Below are 18879 nucleotides of genomic sequence, written 5' to 3' on the forward strand. Positions count from 1 at the left end.
GAACTTGAATATTTTTGGCTGCAACAACAGCAATTAGTTCCTGAAATTCATCTGTAACTTCTTTCAGCAATGACTCTGGAAAGTGCTTTTCTAGAATTTTCTCACATAGTTCGTTTTTCATTTGTGTGTCATAATTTGATGATCGAATAAGCTCCTGGGTAATAATAAATTTTCTCAAGTTTCTTAGTTGATTACCAACTAAGATTGTGGGTGGTGGAGGCTCGATGTTGCTTCTTTGAGGTCCATTACCCCTAATAGATAAGAATGTAGGTCATTTGGGTTGAGAGGGGGATACACCTGCAGGAATTCTTCCTACTTTGTGGTCAAGTCTGGGGAAAGAAGGGCTAGCTATACTTATGGGTTGCTCACTAGTTGATAGTGAGTAGGTCTCATTGAAGTTGGTAGCAGGAATTTTTTTCCACGCCTGCTGTGGTTGTCTTCTCAGCTCTTGGACTGGAGTTGGTCTCCTGGAAGGTGTATTGACAAAGTTTATATGAGGCTGACTAGGTTCTTTCCTCATAGCATTAGCAATTATGGGTACTGGTATTCTTTTCTCTTGTGCTATTTTTACAATGTGACTTCTTTGTTTGTATTTAGCACAAACATTTCTGTTATCAGAAAGATGTGAACCTCCACAGTTAATACATTTTGTTGGGTTATGGCAGTTGCTTTCAGAGTGACCCCTTGATGTACAGTTTTCACAAACAACAGAAGTGGCAAATGGACAGAATTTTTGTGTGTGCCCTAGTTTCAAGCAGTGTTGGCATTGTATTGGTTTTTCATCATAGAGTCTAAAGGCAACTCTTCCACCAAACAAGAATAAGTTTTCTGGTGAATAGTCTCCTTCAAATGCACAAAGAACAGAGTTACTTGCTACTAACTCATTGTTTTCATTTCTTTTTTTTAGTCTTGTTATTGACTTCAGAGGGTAAGATAAAAGGGAACTATCAGTAAGACCCTCTTGGATGTCATTGTCTGTATATAAACTGGGTATATTATAAATGACCAGTCTAGTTTCTTTTTGAATTAGTTGTTCTTTTGGCTTACAAGTTACTTCCATATTACCAATATGTGTCAAGTCCAGCAGAGAGGTCAGACAGGCTGCATAATTGGCAAATACTTCAGCTTCTCCATTTTTAATGAATAGATCAAATTCCTTTCTTAACTTCTTGAAAATGTTCATCCTCAAAAAGTCAATATGTTTTTTTGGTTCAAATTTCAGGGGTTTGAGACTGGTATTTTTCCGGACGGGTGAGATTACAACAGCAAACATTGGAATGGATAATTCATAACTAGGGGTTGGAGCTGTTGACTCATCTGTTGGTACCAGAGGATTGGGGCCGTCAACCTTTCTCTTTTTGTAATTCTTTTTCTTGAGTTTTTGAACTAGTTGAATGTCATCCCATGCAAGATGGTTCTCATCATCTGGTAATTGACAGTTTGGTTCACACCACTGAGGTGAACCCACAGAAATCATTGTGCCATCACTAGATGTAGATGGTCTTGATGGCTGTCTAGCCCTGGCCTTTTCAGTTTTATCGTTATCATTATTTGCAGGCTTAGTGACTTGAGAAGGAGATATGGCAATATTGTTCTTAGGCTTAGCATGGCTCCCCTCTAGATAGGGATCTGGTGGATCTAGCTTAGACATAAGTCTAGTAACTTCACAATATCTGAAAGGTGCTAAACCTCTTAAATAAAGAAATGACAATAATTAAAGAAAAGATAAAGCTTTAGATGCTCTACTGCAAGGCTTGTAGCATTAGCATTGACAGTCGTGTCTTTCACACTATAGGATCACCAGTATCTGTGGAGTCAGACACTCAAGCACTGGTGAGTCATGTAACCGGTTTAAACAGAGTCTGGAGAATTAGCAATAGTTCGAGTAGCGTGGAGGTATCAAACTCTGCCGGTTAATAAATATATAAGAAATGCTAGAAATAACCCGTACCTAATACTTGAGATAAAGTTAACACAACACAAGAGTTAAAAAAGAGCAAAGGTTTTATTTTTAAAAGAAGTTTGGGTTTTGGTTTTTAAGTCTCGTTTTAAACAGATAATTAAGAAAATCAAAAAGTTTTATAACTTGTAATATAAGTACAATCTTGCTTAGTCTTCGTACTGAAATAAGAAGTTTAAGATATTAAAATAAACTAACTACTAACTAATATGTGAGCGAACAAAATGTTCCAAGGTATTTAAATTTTATCAGCGAGACTCATGTCATGCTGTGGAAAGTAGTAACTTAACATTGTGAGATAGAAAAGGAACAATTTATTCTACTCACATCTAAGCAAAGCTACCACACTCGCCAAGTACCAACACCGACTAGCTCCCTCCAAAATCCTCCTGTCCTTCTATATAAAACTCCTGTTTTTCAAATCGCACATATTATTTAGCAAGAATCAACTCGTACAAATAAACACTTCCAAGGCTATACCAAGAAGAGATTAAACCCCTGGTAAACAAGAGATTAAACCCCTGGCAAACAATAACAAGATTCTTACAGTCAATAATTTACTTGCGCGAGGAAATGAGTCAGGCACTTATGCGGAGGGGGCAATTTGACCATGTGTTTTTACGATGTGCCCTATAACTTTTACGTTTACCATATGATCGACGTATTTTGGATAGCTACTTAAGAACCTCTGTCCCTTTCCAACAAATTCTGGCATGAATCCAAATTAATGCATCAAAAAGAATTCAAAGAATCCGATTGCAAAATGATGACTCTGGTCAAACATTTTCAGATCAGTTGCTGGCAATTGGAAACGGAAAGCTCCCAGTAGACTCAATTTCAGGAAGTATACAGCTACCTGCTGAATTCTGTAATTTAGTGACGTCCAAAAATGAATTGATTGAAAAAGTATTTCCGAATATTCTAAACAATTATAAAAATAATAAATGGCTAAGTGAAAGAGCGATTCTTACACCCAAAAATATAGACGTCCACGAAATCAACAATATTGTTTTGACCAAGATTCGAGACCAGGCAGTCCTTTACAAGTCAGTCGACACAGTTTTGGAACCAAATGAGGCAGTTAATTATCCATCTGAATTTTTATATTCCATGGATCTTTCAGGGTTTCCACCACACGTGCTACAACTAAAATTAGGCGTACCAATAATACTGTTAAGAAATATCAACCCACCAAAGATTTGCAATGGCACGCGACTTGCCGTAAAAAAAACAAACAATGGAAAACGCATTAGAGGCCACAATCTTGACAGGGCCTTTTGAGGGTGAGGCTGTTCTTATTCCTCGCATTCCCATGATTCCAACGGATCTGCCTTTTCAATTTAAAAGATTGCAATTCCCAATTCGATTAGCATTTGCAATCACCATCAACAAAGCTCAGGTCAATCATTAGAAAAATGTGGTATAGATCTTAATACTGATTGTTTTTCCCATGGACAATTGTACGTTGCATGTTTGAGGGTCGGTAAACCTGACAATCTATTTATATGCAGCGACAATTGGACAGCGAAGAATGTTGTATATTCGCAAGTTTTACGCAGTTAATTTGTATTGTATCTATCTATCTATCTATCTATGAAAAAACGAGTTGTGTGTATGCATGCTTGTTTGTTTGTAAAACAAATATAGGCGCGTAACTAATATGGCCCATAACGACTTACGCGCGCGGGGGGGGGCTTGGGGTTGGGCGCTAAGCGCCCCCACCGATATATATATATATATGTATATATATATATATATATATATATATATATATATATATATATATATATATATATATATATATATATATATATATATATATATATATATATATCATGAAAAGAGGAATCACCAATGCAACAGCACAAACACACAAAAAAAGAAAAAAAAAGAGAGAGAGACAGAAGGAGAAAAGGAAGACTGTTTTCCTGAATTAGAGATTAATATAGACCAGCACTCGAATGAGGCCTTAACCCTACTCATCCATACAATCACATAGGTCAAACAGCATAGCCATACACAATCAACCATAAAGAATAATCCATGGACAGGCAGTCATGTCGTCAATAAGTATAAGTCGTCATTTACCAAACAATAGTCACAATAAAGACAAATAATTCAGAGGCAACAACCCAACATAAGGGCTCATCAGGAGAATACACTTGTCTATAGGGTTTCGCCACATTAAATTCTCTACCCAGCCAAGTGTTGTGGCTACCACAGAATATCCATGGCATCCCCGTGTCAGGTATCACCCCCAAAATACATGCCTATGAAAGAAAAAAAAAACAACAAATGTAAAACAACCAAGTAACACCAAAACAAGCTTATCCTGTTAATATATCCCTCTTTTTAGCAACAATAGGTAAACTAAATATGATAAATTTTACCAAATCACAAATATTAACACATTGCAAAAAAAAACTGAATGAACTGAACAATTATAGAATTCATCTTTACCATGTGGCTATTTTTTTAAAAAAATCTGCTCTATTAGAAACACAATTCAAAATAAATGGCGCTGCAACATCATTTTTCGAACCTCCGAAATTGGTTGAAAATTTCTTTAAGTATTTCCAGATAATTCTTTTGATATTTATTTAAAAGCTCGTTATAATGAAAACTAAATTTTCTAAATTGCCAAGTTAATTTATTTGCAGAAAAACCTCTTGATATCAATTTTTGGCTTAAGATTTTACATCTATTTTTAAAATCAATATAATTGCTACAAATCCTTGCATAACGAAGTAACTGTGAGAAAAACGCTGAATATGTGATATTTGAGTGTATATTACTTTCAGGGAATGGGAAACTAATCACTTCAAAATCAAAATCATCCGTTTTATTATACATTTTAAAACTTAATTTATTATTATCACAAATGTTAATATTTAAATCTAAGAAATGCTCTTCATGACCAGCGCCATGACTAGGTTCAAGAATAAGTTCTGATGGATATATATTTTTAGAAATATCAATGAAATCCTTACAATTTAAGACCAAAATATCATCTAAATATCTTTTATTATTTGACAAAACATGTTTTAAATTATTTGGGTTATTCTTATCCATCATATATTTATATTCTAGTTGACTTAAAAACAAGTCAGCTATAAATGGGCTGGCATTCCCCCCTATTGGAATTCCCATGATTTGCTTGTACAAATCACCACCAAATCTTATATAAGTATTGTATAAAACAAATTCTAATAACTCAAAAATCATATCCAAGCTGTAACATCTCAAGTTAACTGTAGTATTAAAGCAATTTGTCCATATAGCTTTTTTATTACAAGTGTCTATTTTTAAGAACCTTTTACTAGATTAGAGGAAAGATTTCTTGATAACAGATATATATATATATATATATATATATATATATATATATATATATATATATATATATATATATATATATATATATATATATATATATATATATATATATATATATATATATATATATATATCCCTAAAAGCATAACTATTTGATTTTTCAACTATGCTACGCCAAATGGGCTTCTAAAGATTTTGATCAGATATTTTTAAAGAAAAGTTTTCTGGAAAAGAAATTAACTTTCTTGACCTTTGAGACTAAAAGTTCAAGTCCCAGATTAAAGTTTTTATCAAATTTCAACTTGATATGGGTTTCATATAATGGGTTTAACAGTTTTGCGGTTATCATGGAAAATCAAAATGAATATTTTGATCGACGTATTTTGGATAGCATATGATCGACGTATTTTGGATAGCTACTCAAGAATTTTCTGTCCCTTTCAAAAATTTTAGCGCAAGGACCTGGGATTAATGCCAGGGATGTGAATTAAAATCGAATAGTTCTGGGCATCAAGTCAGGGATAATTGTAGAAAAAGCCAAAACGGATATTCCAGTTGAGTGAGATGCAATTCTGGCATTCATCCCCCTTATTAGGATTGTATAAAAATGATGTTAGTTCATTTGGTAATAGATATTGTTTAAAAGATATTTGTTAATAAATATTTGATTTCCTTTTTCTATATGGAGGGATTGCATAAACTAGAAGGTGTGAACGAGCTAAAGTGCCTAGATCTGTTAGGTTGCTTTAAAAGAGTAAAGGTTAAGGAGAGGGGTGTGGCTATAATGTTTTACCTATGTGACTGTATGGATGAGTAGGGTTAAGGCCTCATTCAAGTGCTGGTCTATATTAATCACTAATTTAGGAAAACAGTCTTCCTTTTCTCCTTCTGTCTCTCTTTTTTTTTTTTTTTTTGTGTGTTTGTGCTGTAGCATTGGTGATTTATCTTTTCATGATATTATTCCAGGTTGGATCCAGTGCTGGTGGAGAAATTTTTTTTTTAGTTTTCTCCTCGACAGACCTTTACCCTGGTCCTGGTTTTTAACCTGATATTGTTAATTATTGGTGAGATGGCACTTATGCAAATTTCATGTTCTTTCATCTTTTTGTTTATGTATTTATTGACCTATTGACCTATAGACCTTGGCATGTTTTTTGGACTTTGATTGTTGGATTTTGATTTGGATGTTGGTTTGTTTTGGATTTATTTTCAATAACTTTTTATGCAACAAAACACAAATATTAGCCTCGGAACTCGGAACGATTTTTTGAAAGTTAGTAAGTGTAAAAGTCGTTGTTTTCTTTGCCAAGATCATTTTGTCCCACGGACTTCTGTTAAAAGTACATTGTATAATAAAAATTTTGCATGCAAGTTACGTGGTAATGTTAATTGTAGAACAACCAATGTAATTTACCTATTAGAATGTAATAAATGCTGCCTACAATATGTGGGGGAAACAACTAATAATACATATAAAAGATTTTCTGGACATAAGACAACAGTTAATAATGAAAAAACTAATAACTATCTAGTTCAACATTGTAATAATGGTAAATGTTCCATATCAGATATAACTGTCAGTATTTTAGAAAATTTAGAATTAGAAAATTTAAATAAAGAAGAGAAGAATAATAGACTACGTAAACAGGAGGATTTCTGGATCCATACTCTTGGTACAGCTTATCCTTTTGGGCTAAATAATCGTGTAGCAAAATATGGTGACATGTCTCATGTTGTTGTTAAATGTATTGATGGTTTTATGGACCATCCTTCTTTTACCTGTCCTACTAAACGTAAAAAACGATCGAGAGGACATAGGAAAAATAATAGAAAAATGAATTAGATGTACATATGCTTTCTATAGATCTATGCCAGCTACTTGAATCTAGGGGTATGATTTCTGTAATAAAGTGTCTAAATAATTTATCCAAGAGGAATTTAATCAAACTTTTCTGGATTGTTAAGAATAATACAGCTCTTGATTATAATTTTAAAGTAATATGTGATACAATTTGCATTCTAACTAAAACGAAATTTATTTCAAAAAAGAAAAAGTTCGATAAGATTAGTAATAAGAATAACAGATTATATTTACCTATTAATTTTACTTGTAAGCAGATTGAAGATATTAATTTACCAGAAATTTTAAATCAGCGGCATGTGAAACAGGCCCTTCCTAGTAATTTAAATTATAATGATAGTCCAGTTTTAACTTATAAATTTTCAAAAACTATTGGGCAAATTATTTTTAATTATAATTTAATACTAAAAAAAATAGATAGTGATATAAATTGGAAACCGGTTTGTAATTGTAAGCAACTTGGCCCATTTGTAAATCCTACTTACAAACATGTTATAACAGGGGACTTGTCAATAATAAAGCAAGATGATCTTCAAATTATAATGAATAAAGGGGCTAATTTCCGTCTTTCTCATCATCTGAAACCATCGAGTGTTCTTGATGGCTTGGAAAATGATTTTGATTTATTTATTGATAAGTGGTGTAAGAAAGAGAATAAAAATAAAGAGAGTTTTCAAAGTTGGAAGAATTTAATTATTAGTAGAGTAAGAAATAAAATATATTCTAACTTAAAAAATAGTAACACTAAATCATTATTTTATAATGCGAAGATTAAACAAGCAATTGCGAATCTAAAGAATGAATTTGTAATTGTGCCAGTGGATAAAACTAATAATAATTTTGCCATAATTTGTCAGAAGCTGTATTGTGATATCTTAAAAAGGGAGTTATGCACAACTAATGTTTACGAAAAGGTAAATATAGAGGATGAGAATTTAATTGGAAAGACTGAAGAAATACTTTTTAAAAATTTTAATATTAAAATAAATGACAATGATAAAAAGTTCCCTTTCCTATATTGGACTGTAAAATTTCATAAGAATCCCCCTAAACCACGGTTTATTGCTGGAGCAGCTAAATATCCAACCCGCATTGCTGCTACTGACCTCTCTTTAATTTTAAAGGAAATTGTAAATAAACTTAAAACCTATTGTTCTGGTATTAAAAAATTTTCGAATTTTAATCCATATTGGAGTGTTAATAATTCACTGCAGGTGATAGATTCTTTAACAATGGTTTCAGCTAAAAGAATTGAGTCTTTCGATTTTGCGACAATGTATACTAATTTATCACTTAATGTAGTGTTTGATAATTTAAAAACTGTTATCAAGAAATATTTCCTCTTATCTAGTAAAAGGTTCTTAAAAATAGACATTTATAATAAAAAAGCTATATGGACAAACTGCTTTAATACTACAGTTAACTTGAGATGTTACAGCTTGGATATGATTTTTGAGTTATTGGAATTTGTTTTATATAATACTTATATAAGATTTGGGGGTGATTTGCACAAGCAAATTATGGGAATTCCCATGGGGGGGAATGCCAGCCCATTTATAGCTGACTTGTTTTTAAGTCAACTAGAATATAAATATATGATGGATAAGTACAATCCAATTAATTTAAAACATGCTTTGTCAAATAATAAAAGATATTTAGATGATATTTTGGTCTTAAATTGTAAGGATTTCATTGATATTTCTAAAGATATATATCCATCAGAGCTTATTCTTGAGCCTAGTCATGGCGCTGGTCATGAAGATCATTTCTTAGATTTAAATATTAATATTTGTGATAATAATAAATTAAGTTTTAAAATGTATAATAAAACGGATGATTTTGATTTTGAAGTGATTAGTTTCCCATTCCCTGAAAGTAATATACACTCAAATATCACATATTCAGCGTTTTTCTCACAGTTACTTCGTTATGCAAGGATTTGTAGTAATTATATTGATTTTAAAAATAGATGTAAAATCTTAAGCCAAAAATTGATATCAAGAGGTTTTTCTGCAAATAAATTAACTTGGCAATTTAAAAAATTTAGTTTTCATTATAACGAACTTTTAAATAAATATCAGAAGAATTATCTAGAAATACTTAAAGAAATTTTTAACTAATTTCGGAGGTTCGAGAATTGTTGTCACAGCGCCATTTATTTTGAATTGTGTTTCTAATTGAGCGGATTTTCTAAAAAATTAGCCACATGGTAAAGATGAATTCTATAATTGTTTAGTTCATCCAGGTTTTTTGCAATGTGTTAATACTTGTGATTTGGTAAAATTTATAATATTTAGTTTACCTATTGTTGCTAAAGGGAGGGATATATTAACAGGATAAGCTTGTTTTGGTTTTACTTGGTTGTTTTACATTTGCTGTTTTTTTTTCATGGACATGTATTTTGGGGGTGATACCTGACGTGGGGATGCCATGGATATTATGTGGTAGCCACAACACTGTGCTGGGTAGAGAATTTAGAGTGGCGAAACCCTATATAGGCCAGTTTATTCTCCTGATGAGCCCTTATGTTGGGTGTTGCCTCTGAATTATTTGTCTATGTTATTATTTTTTCTATTGTTTGGTAAATGACGACTTATACTTATTGACGACATGACTGCCTGTCCATGGATTATTCTTTATGGTTGATTGTGTGTGGCTATGCTGTTTTACCTATGTGATTGTATGGATGAGTAGGGTTAAGGCCTCATTCAAGTGCTGGTCTATATTAATCGCTAATTTAGGAAAACAGTCTTCCTTTTCTCCTTCCGTCTCTCTTTTTTTTTCTCTTATGTTGGGTGTTGCCTCTGAATTATTTGTCTATGTTATTATTTTTTCTATTGTTTGGTAAATGACGACTTATACTTATTGACGACATGACTGCCTGTCCATGGATTATTCTTTATGGTTGATTGTGTGTGGCTATGCTGTTTTACCTATGTGATTGTATGGATGAGTAGGGTTAAGGCCTCATTCAAGTGCTGGTCTATATCAATCACTAATTTAGGAAAACAGTCTTCCTTTTCTCCTTCTGTCTCTTTTTTTTTTTTTTTTTGTGTTTGTGCTGTAGCATTGGTGATTTCTCTTTTCATGATATATATATATATATATATATATATATATATATATATATATATATATATATATATATATATGTTTTTAACTACGTAAAACTTGCGAATATACAACATTCTTTGCTGTCCCATTGTCTGTGCATATAAATAAATTGTCAGGTTTACCGATTCTTGAACATGCAACATATAATGGTCCATGGGAAAACAATCCGTATTCAGATCTATACCTTATGATTCTAATGATTGCCCTTGAGCTTTGTTGATGGTGATTGCTAATCGACCATTCCCTGTGTCGCCGTCGTAATTTATATATCCCCCTGTGCCCCCCGGCGTCCCCGTTGTAATTGTGTCCCTGTGTCCTGGTCGTCATTTATATTCCCTGTGTCCCGGTCGTTATTTGTGTCCCGGTGTCCCAGTCTGTGATTTCTCTTTGTGCGTCCCGGTCGTCATTTATATTCCTTGTGTCCCGGTGTCCCGGTCGTCATTTGTGTCCCGGTGTCCCGGTCTGTATATACATTCGTTTTTGAATTGGTGTTTTTTTTAGCTTTTAGTTTTTTACCTTTTTTTTTAGTTTTTTTTAGTTGTACCTCATGATTCTAATGATTGCCCTTGAGCTCTGTTGATGGTGATTGCTAATCGAACATTCCCTGTGTCCCTGTCGGCATTTATATATCCCCCTGTGCCCCCCGGCGTCCCCGTTGTAGTTGTGTTTCTGTGTCCCGGTCGTCATTTATATTCCCTGTGTCCCGGTCGTCATTTGTATCCCGGTGTCCCGGTCTGTATATACATTCGTTTTTGAAATGGTATATGATGAAATAAATTTTTGTATTTTTCCCCTTTTTTTCTTTTTAGTTTTTATTTTATTTTTATTTTTTTTAGTTTTGTTTTTCTCCTTTATTTTTAATTTTTTTCCTTTTTAATTTTTTTTTCTTTTTTAGTTTTTTTAGTTTTTTACCTTTTTTTAGTTTTTTTAGTTATACCTCATGATTCTAATGATTGCCCTTGAGCTCTGTTGATGGTGATTGCTAATCGAACATTCCCTGTGTCCCCGTCGTCATTTATATATCCCCCTGTGCCCCCGGCGTCCCCGTTGTAGTTGTGTCCCTGTGTCATTATATAGGGGTCATTTATATTCCCTGTGTCCCGGTCGTCATTTGTATCCCGGTCTGTATATACATTCGTTTTTGAAATGGTATATGATGAAATAAATTTTTGTATTTTTCCCCTTTTTTTTTAGTTTTTTTTTTATTTTTATTTTTTTAGTTTTGTTTTTCTCCTTTATTTTTCATTTTTTTTCCTTTTTTCTTTTTTTTTCTTTTTTAGTTTTTTAGCTTTTTTAGTTTTTTATTAGTTTTTAGTTTTTTTTTCTTTTTAGTTTTTTTGTAGTTTTTACTTTTTTTTTTAGTTTTTTTTAGTTTTTTTTTACTTATGTCCTGGTCGTCATTTATACTCCCTGTGTCCTGGTTGTCATTTGTGTCCCGGTGCTTCGTTGATGGTGATTGCTAATCGAACATTCCTTGTGTCCCGGTCGCTTTCTCTTTGAGTGTCCCGGTCGTCATTTATATTCCCTATGTGCCGGTGTCCCGGTCGTCATTTGTGTCCCGATGTCCCGATGTGTAATTTCGTCAGTCGAAAACATGACGTCAGTCGACACACAAACATGACGTCACTCGACAGACACACACACACAGACAACTTATTTATATATATATATATATATATATATATATATATATATATATATATATATATATATATATATATATATATATATATATATATATATATATATGTATAGTAAAATTCTAGTTAATTGACTTCTTGCTATCTCGAAAAGGGTTTAGGCTAGGAAAATGAAACTTTCAGGGATGAGTCTACAGGCTAAGGTCTAGAGGGCCCTGACCTTTGATGACCTTTAAAAATATGTGTGTTATAAAAGCGAAACCTTGCAAAATAGATCTTCTGCTTAATTGAAGTACAACGAAATTGTTTTCAGCTTCACAACTTTGCTCAATTCAATTTTATAAGGTTTGATAGATATGCAAATACATTTCCTAAATTTTGAAAAAAAGATTGATATGGCTCAAAATTCTACTCAAATAACAGGAATTGCATTTTCAGAACTAAAGGCAGAGAAAAAGCAACTAGTAACTGAAAATTAAGGTAAAATGTTGTTTTGTCAAAATTTCAATAGGCATAGACCTGTCATGTAGGCAAATTTCAGGGCCCTCTAGAGGGAGAAGGAGTGGAGGTGGGTACTTTAAAATAACTTCCTGGGATATGTTTTAGCCTGTAGACCCATCCCTGAAAGTTACATTTTCATAACCTAACTCTTTTCCAAGATAGCAATCTATATAAAAAAGGATAAAAAAGGATACGGCATTAGACTTTACAGTCCCTACCGGCGGTGCTGATCTCCGTTTCTTGGCCCTTCAGCCAGGAAGTGTAATGGGGGGTTGGGGGCCAACCATCCTGTGCTTTCGCACACCCTTCCTGTTTACCTTCCCCAGATTTCTCCAGGTACCCATTTAAAGCTGGGCCGACTCTGGCTAAGCCTACAGAGTCACACCACTGACTCCCGTTCCAAACTGAATCTATAGAACATATACATTTATATACATATATATATACGTCCCAAACATATACATCTATCTATATATATAAAAATAAGTTGTCTGTCTGTGTGTCTGTCTGTCAGGTGACGTCATGTTTCTGTGTCGACTGACGTCATGAAGTTAGTTGTCGTCATTTTCGCTATGACGGTGACGTCATTAATGGTATTTAAGACATGCGTTCACGGAAAAATGTTTAATTGTAAAATGACTGAAGAACCTACAATGGCAACAGCCGAGGAAGCTGCTCAAAGAGTCTATGCCAAAAAACTTGCTGCTGATAGAGAAAGTAAGAAAAGAAAGCGTGCCGAGGAATCACAAGAACAGCAAGAAAACAGGCTTGCAGCTGATAGAGAAAGTAAGAAAAGAAAGCGTGCCGAGGAATCACAAGAACAGCAAGAAAACAGGCTTGCGGCTAAAGAACACAAAACCGCGCAGTTAGATGAAAATCCACCTGGAAAGCGAGAGTCAAAACATATCAAAACTGAAAATGATAGCGATGATGATTGGGTTTGGGATTTTGACTTGGATAAGGTCATCAATGCCTACCAGATTTAAGTTAAAAAACAAAGGTTCGGCGATATGTACTTCATGGTGACGCTGAAAAATAAAGAAGACAAAAAAACTGAAAAAATGTAAAAAACTAAAAAAAACTAAAAAGAAAAAAACACTCAAAGATAAATTACAGACCGGGACACAAATAACGACCGACACAGAGGGAATATAAATGACGACCGGGAACCTCAAAGAAAAATTACAGACTGGGACACCCGGACACAAATCACGACTGGGAATATAAATGACGACCGGGACTCAGGGACACAACTACAATGGGGACGCCGGGGGCACAGACGGGATATATAATTGACGATGAGACACAGGGATTGTTTGAATAGAAATTACAGACCGGGACACCGGGACACAAATGACGACCGGGACACTGGGACACAGGGAATATAAATGACGACCGGGACACTCAAAGAGAAAATCCAAACTGGGACACCAGGACACAAATGACGACCGGGACACAGGGAATATAAATGCTATTTATATGCACAGACAATGGGACAGCGAAGAATGTTGTATATTCGCATGTTTTACGTAGTTAAAAATATATATTTATATCTATCTCTATTCACAGGTGGGACACAGGGACACAGCTACAATGGCGCGTAACTAATATGGCGCGTAACGACTTACGCGCTCGGGGGGGCTTGGGGGGGCGCGAAGCGCCCCACCAACTAGGTGTTGGGGTGGCGCGAACACCTAGCTAGTATATACAGCTATAACATATATATATATATATATATATATATATATATATATATATATATATATATATATATATATATATATATATATATATATATATATATATATATATATATATATATATATATATATATATATATAGGCACTTGTGTATTATTCAGAACACACTCAATAAGTGTTGGGTTCTTTCGTGAAACAAACTACGATGCAGGTACAGCACGCGGTAGGCTTACATATATTTGATTCTCTAATTACGCAATAGTGTAATCATCTTGTGATTTTTTAATTTCAAGAAATGAGGCATCAAATTAGCAATTTCAATGAATTAAACAATTCTGGGATGAATCCAAATCCTCCTTCCTTTTAATGCATCAAAAAGAATAATCCGTTTTATAGGATTTGTTTTCTCTTGGGACTCGTTTTTGTTTACGATTTAATGTGATCATCCACGTCACTTATATTTTAAACGCAGATATCTTGTCTATCATTTTCATTTGGAATTCGTTAGGTTTTGCGTGTTTTCTAGACGTAGATCTTACTGCGCTTTATTTTCGTGCATCATTTTGTCAAGGGGCTTTCTTTAGCTGTTCAGATTCTTTCAAAATCCTGTGTAAATTCACATAACGTCATAGATACCAAAAGCACACCTTTTCCAGCTTTTCCCCAGTCGTTATATTTTGCTTTGATTGAGGTGTTATATAATTCAATAACAACCAGAAAAGTTCCTTTATCCGTGTTCTCTGTATAGTTAAATTGCGCATTGGGAAATCTAACGTGAATCCAATTCTTCCTTCCTGTTTATCCTTCACAGACTCGCACAGGCTAAGCTAACACGTTCCTTCATTCCATTAAAATTTTGTTCCCTCTTCGAATCGCTGATTCTGCTGTACAGAATTGTCGTTTGCCATTCATTGTCAGTTTTGCTGTTTCTTATTCTATACCTTTTTAGCTATCTGGAGTCATGTGTCTTCTTTTGTAATTATGCATGTGTCATAAATACAAAAACGATAGGACCATTCCTGGAGAAAAAATAATGTAATTTTTGTTCTTTGAATTTATATAAATGTGACGTCATTCACATGTTTTTTGTCTGCTCTTTCCTGACTATCCTTCACTGACACTAAATCAACTTCACTTCGTTCCAGGGTGGTTGAGAAATTCAGGCGCGCATTCATTTTCTTCTTCCTGTGTACTTTTGCAGACGCTAAAATAACGCTTCTTCTTACTAGGATGAAAAAATCTGCAATTTCAATTGAATTAAGTAATTCTGACCTGAATTCAATTCCATCTTCCTGTTTATTTTTCCAAGCAGGGGTGGATACAGGGGAGGCCTGGGATGACCACGAACCCCCTGAGAAGTGCCCTCATTTTTTCTCTTTGTTATCCACTGTTTAAGTAAACTTGTCAGTTTTTTCAATTATTATCGCCCTTGTCTTATTGTCCCCCTCCCAAGCTAGATCCACATTTGCTTTTTAGATTCACGCATGTTAAACCAACACGCTCATTCGTTCTACTGTAATTTTGCTTTGTTTCTAACAGCAGATTTCGCTACGCAACATTTTCCTTGGCAATTCAATATGTTCTGTTTCCTTTTTCTTTAGCTATTCAGAGTCATGTGTCATCTTTTGTAATTGTGCAGGCATCATAGATACTAAAAACTTTTCGACCACTCCTGGGAATAAAATCGTTGCTCTTGAAATGCGCTCATAAATATGACGTCGCTCCTATGACTTTTTCCAAAATTGAGGCTCTAAAAGACTTTTCTCAAACTCCTGACCTATCTAGATCGTTTTTGCAGGCCAGAAGATCCCAGGGTGCAAATAAAACAAAAATGAATAAAAAAAAAAAATCGGAGCTGTTTCCAAGTAAAAAGTTATACATACATACACAGTTGCTCGTTTAAAAAGAGAAGAGTAGATGCTGCAGGCCACTACCACTTCCTCATCCTCATCCTCTAACCACTTCAGAGTAAAGTAAGCCTTAATAAGTAAAATAAAGGCAGACGAAGACTAGGTTCGATCTTCTGTTGTTGCTACACCTTCCCTCTAGTTTTTACCTGATCCAAATCTGGAAGTACGCTTGTACTATACCATAGCTATCAAACTAGTATAAAATGTTAATGTTAACTCATTCGGAGTCGATGACTGAGGGATTAAGAGCTTCCGGATTTAACAATGCCCAAATTGGAGCGCAACTATCTGTAGGTTCATCTATTATTGTTTCTGGCCGTTGTTGACCAGGCTGTCAACTAAATATTCCATTTAAAATTTTCCCTTTATTATAAGTTCATCTGGTATTTACATAGATTCAGTCATGAGTGTGGCTAATATTTTCAGGATAGCTCGTTTTGTAGGATAGTTCAGTTTGTGAAAAGCCTCCAATGATATCAACTATCCTTTAGATACCAACCCCAGTTAAAAATAAACACCCACTGGGAAATATTTACCTACTGTGTTCGGCTTTAGGACAGCTATATCCTATATTCCATTATGTGCCTTAGAATAGTCATTAGGGACCTCATAACCAAAAGGTAGTACTTAAATGCTCGATTAACTGCAAATTAGAAATTATTTCATCAGTGGTGCTAATTATAGGGGGACACTTACTCCCTCCTACATTTCAAAAATACTTTTTTATAAATACTTTTATTTAATTGAAAAGCTTTTTTGGTATTTTCATGGAAAAAAATTCCCCCGCCCCCTAAATTTTGAAGAATACCCCCACTCCTACTTTTTCGTGTATTCGTACCGCTATATTTTCTAGGGGTTCAGCAAGAGCGATTTTAGTTGCCCCATATTTTTGCTAACTTCAAAAAGATGATTCATTTCGACGCTACAACTCAACTGCTAATAAAACCACCAACTATCTAAGAGAGGCAAGTTTAGTCCTGACATTTTTTTTCTGAGGTTAATTAACAAGCAAGGCTTCATACAGCAAGAGGATATAGCCTTGGTTGCTTTGTCTATCCCAGAGGCTCAGGTTCAGGGAATAAGCCAGTGAATATGAAGCCCCAGCCAAAAGGGTAAAATTAGGGGTATACTGCAGGAGGAAGAGGGGATTCAGCATTGGAAATGGAATAAAATGTTCTTTTGTCGGCAAATAGACAGTTGTCCATTTTCGGTTTTCTAAAGGGAAGAATGACAATTTTCAGCTTAATCCCCTCCTGTCACTAACATCCCATAATACATGACCTCCCTACTTTGATACAAATTTTGTTCATTCGTACCCCCCCCTAAAAATGTTCTGGCACATTTAACAGAGTGTACATCATGCACAGATTTATGTATACCTACACCTGACAGAACGTGATTCCTTGATGCAAAAGCCGAACCGTCTGTCGGAGGATCAGCCTTTTTCCTCGGGAGTTATTTGATTTTTTAAGTGTGTTTTCGGCTGAAGTATTCTCTGACCTATTCTTTTTTTTACTTTTTCTTGTATTCGTGGGGTTCTAAGTATTATTTGCTAGACGAGGAAGAATGCTCAAAAAATAAAAAAAGTTCTGTCTATTAGGGTAAAATTTACATAAACTGAATGAACTAAAAATTAATATTTTTACAAAACCTTCAAATATTATTGTTAATACTCTTAAGCTTTGGCATGGGAATTTGGTGCCATGGGAAGTAAAAATGGACCATTTGAAATTTTTTTTTCTCCGTAATAATGGGAAAATTTATTCACTACGTTCGTCTTGAGATTTAACATTGTCTTTTACTTTTTACGAATAAATTTGCATTTTTCAAAACTTATTGCTTCAAATCTCTTGCTGTTGATTAATTTTGACCTTGGATCTTAAATTAAATACGCTAAAGAAAAAAAAAGCTGTGTAAACAGAATAAAACCCCTTTTGCTACAAAGTTGCGAGCATTCGCAAATGTTAGAATTTGGTTCTCAACTGAAGTTTCCTGAACAGAACGATCACAACTGCTTTTGCTAAAACGGGTCTGCCTATTCCCCGTTGGGAGCTATATTCATAGTAAGTTAATCAATGCTCCATTTTTAGATCTATTTAAATCAGTATGGCTATGCAGATCGGAGTACAGAGACTGATTTCAAGATGGCAGTTATGAAATTCCAGGGGTTTGCCGGACTGAATCAAACTGGTAAGCGATATCTACCACTGTTCTGTTTTTGTGTAGGGTCAGTGGTTTCCTCAGCCAAATATCACGACGAGGGGGGATCGTACATTTTACCAAACCGATGCCTAATTTTAACAAATTTTACCGTCTTTTTTTAAACTGAATTTTGGCCAAGATTTTATGAAATTCCTAGAAAGTTCCTCCTCCTCTCCCGTATTGGAGACCTAAATTACTTCAGAGATGCAATATCTTATAATATCTGAATAAAAAATATTTCTGGTCAAAACACTTTGAAGTTTACCCCCTCCCTCTACAAAAAGTTCCAGTTTCTCTTGGCTGGGAAGTTTGTAAGGGGGTGATTAATTTGATAATATAATATCAGAATATATTATTTTCAATAATAATAAAATTTCAAATTAATATTCGACCCATGTCAACTGGAAGCTATTATGTTATTTTTTATATTTGCTAACAAGTCGTACTGTATTAATCCAATTTGTTCGGAAATTTCGTTTTATTTATTTTTTTTTGAACAGTTGTAAGGTTAAGAGCTGCATGTCCAAATTTCAAAATTTAATGATTTATGGCGTTGTAGCATGAGGTAGGCAGGCACGCAAGATTTGTTTTGTTATTAATTTCTTGGGGACTGTGTAAATTCGGAAAATGGCAAAATAGCCAAATTGTATGGGGA

General features: G+C 34.1%; 2 protein-coding genes across 6 annotated transcripts in view; one reads left to right on the forward strand and one right to left on the reverse strand.

The window, feature by feature from the left end:
- The window catches only part of LOC136030327 (zinc finger MYM-type protein 1-like), a 93640-nt gene that overhangs the window by 13948 nt on the left and 60813 nt on the right, over positions 1 to 18879 (reverse strand). The gene's annotated exons all lie outside the window — the stretch shown is intronic.
- The window catches only part of LOC136030328 (matrix metalloproteinase-25-like), a 122309-nt gene that overhangs the window by 8119 nt on the left and 95311 nt on the right, over positions 1 to 18879 (forward strand). For 3 of the 5 annotated variants that reach the window (XM_065709240.1, XM_065709239.1, XM_065709238.1), the window contains exon 2: positions 18113 to 18212. In XM_065709240.1, the coding sequence (XP_065565312.1) occupies positions 18167 to 18212 (46 nt within the window). In that variant the 5' untranslated portion in view covers positions 18113 to 18166. Of the gene's footprint in view, positions 1 to 5467; positions 6361 to 18112; positions 18213 to 18879 lie in introns of those variants that run through there. The other 2 variants (XM_065709242.1, XM_065709241.1) reach the window with 2 other exon arrangements.

Source organism: Artemia franciscana, chromosome 8 (genome assembly GCF_032884065.1).
Source record: "Artemia franciscana chromosome 8, ASM3288406v1, whole genome shotgun sequence".
NCBI classification, from domain to species: Eukaryota; Metazoa; Arthropoda; class Branchiopoda; order Anostraca; family Artemiidae; genus Artemia; species Artemia franciscana.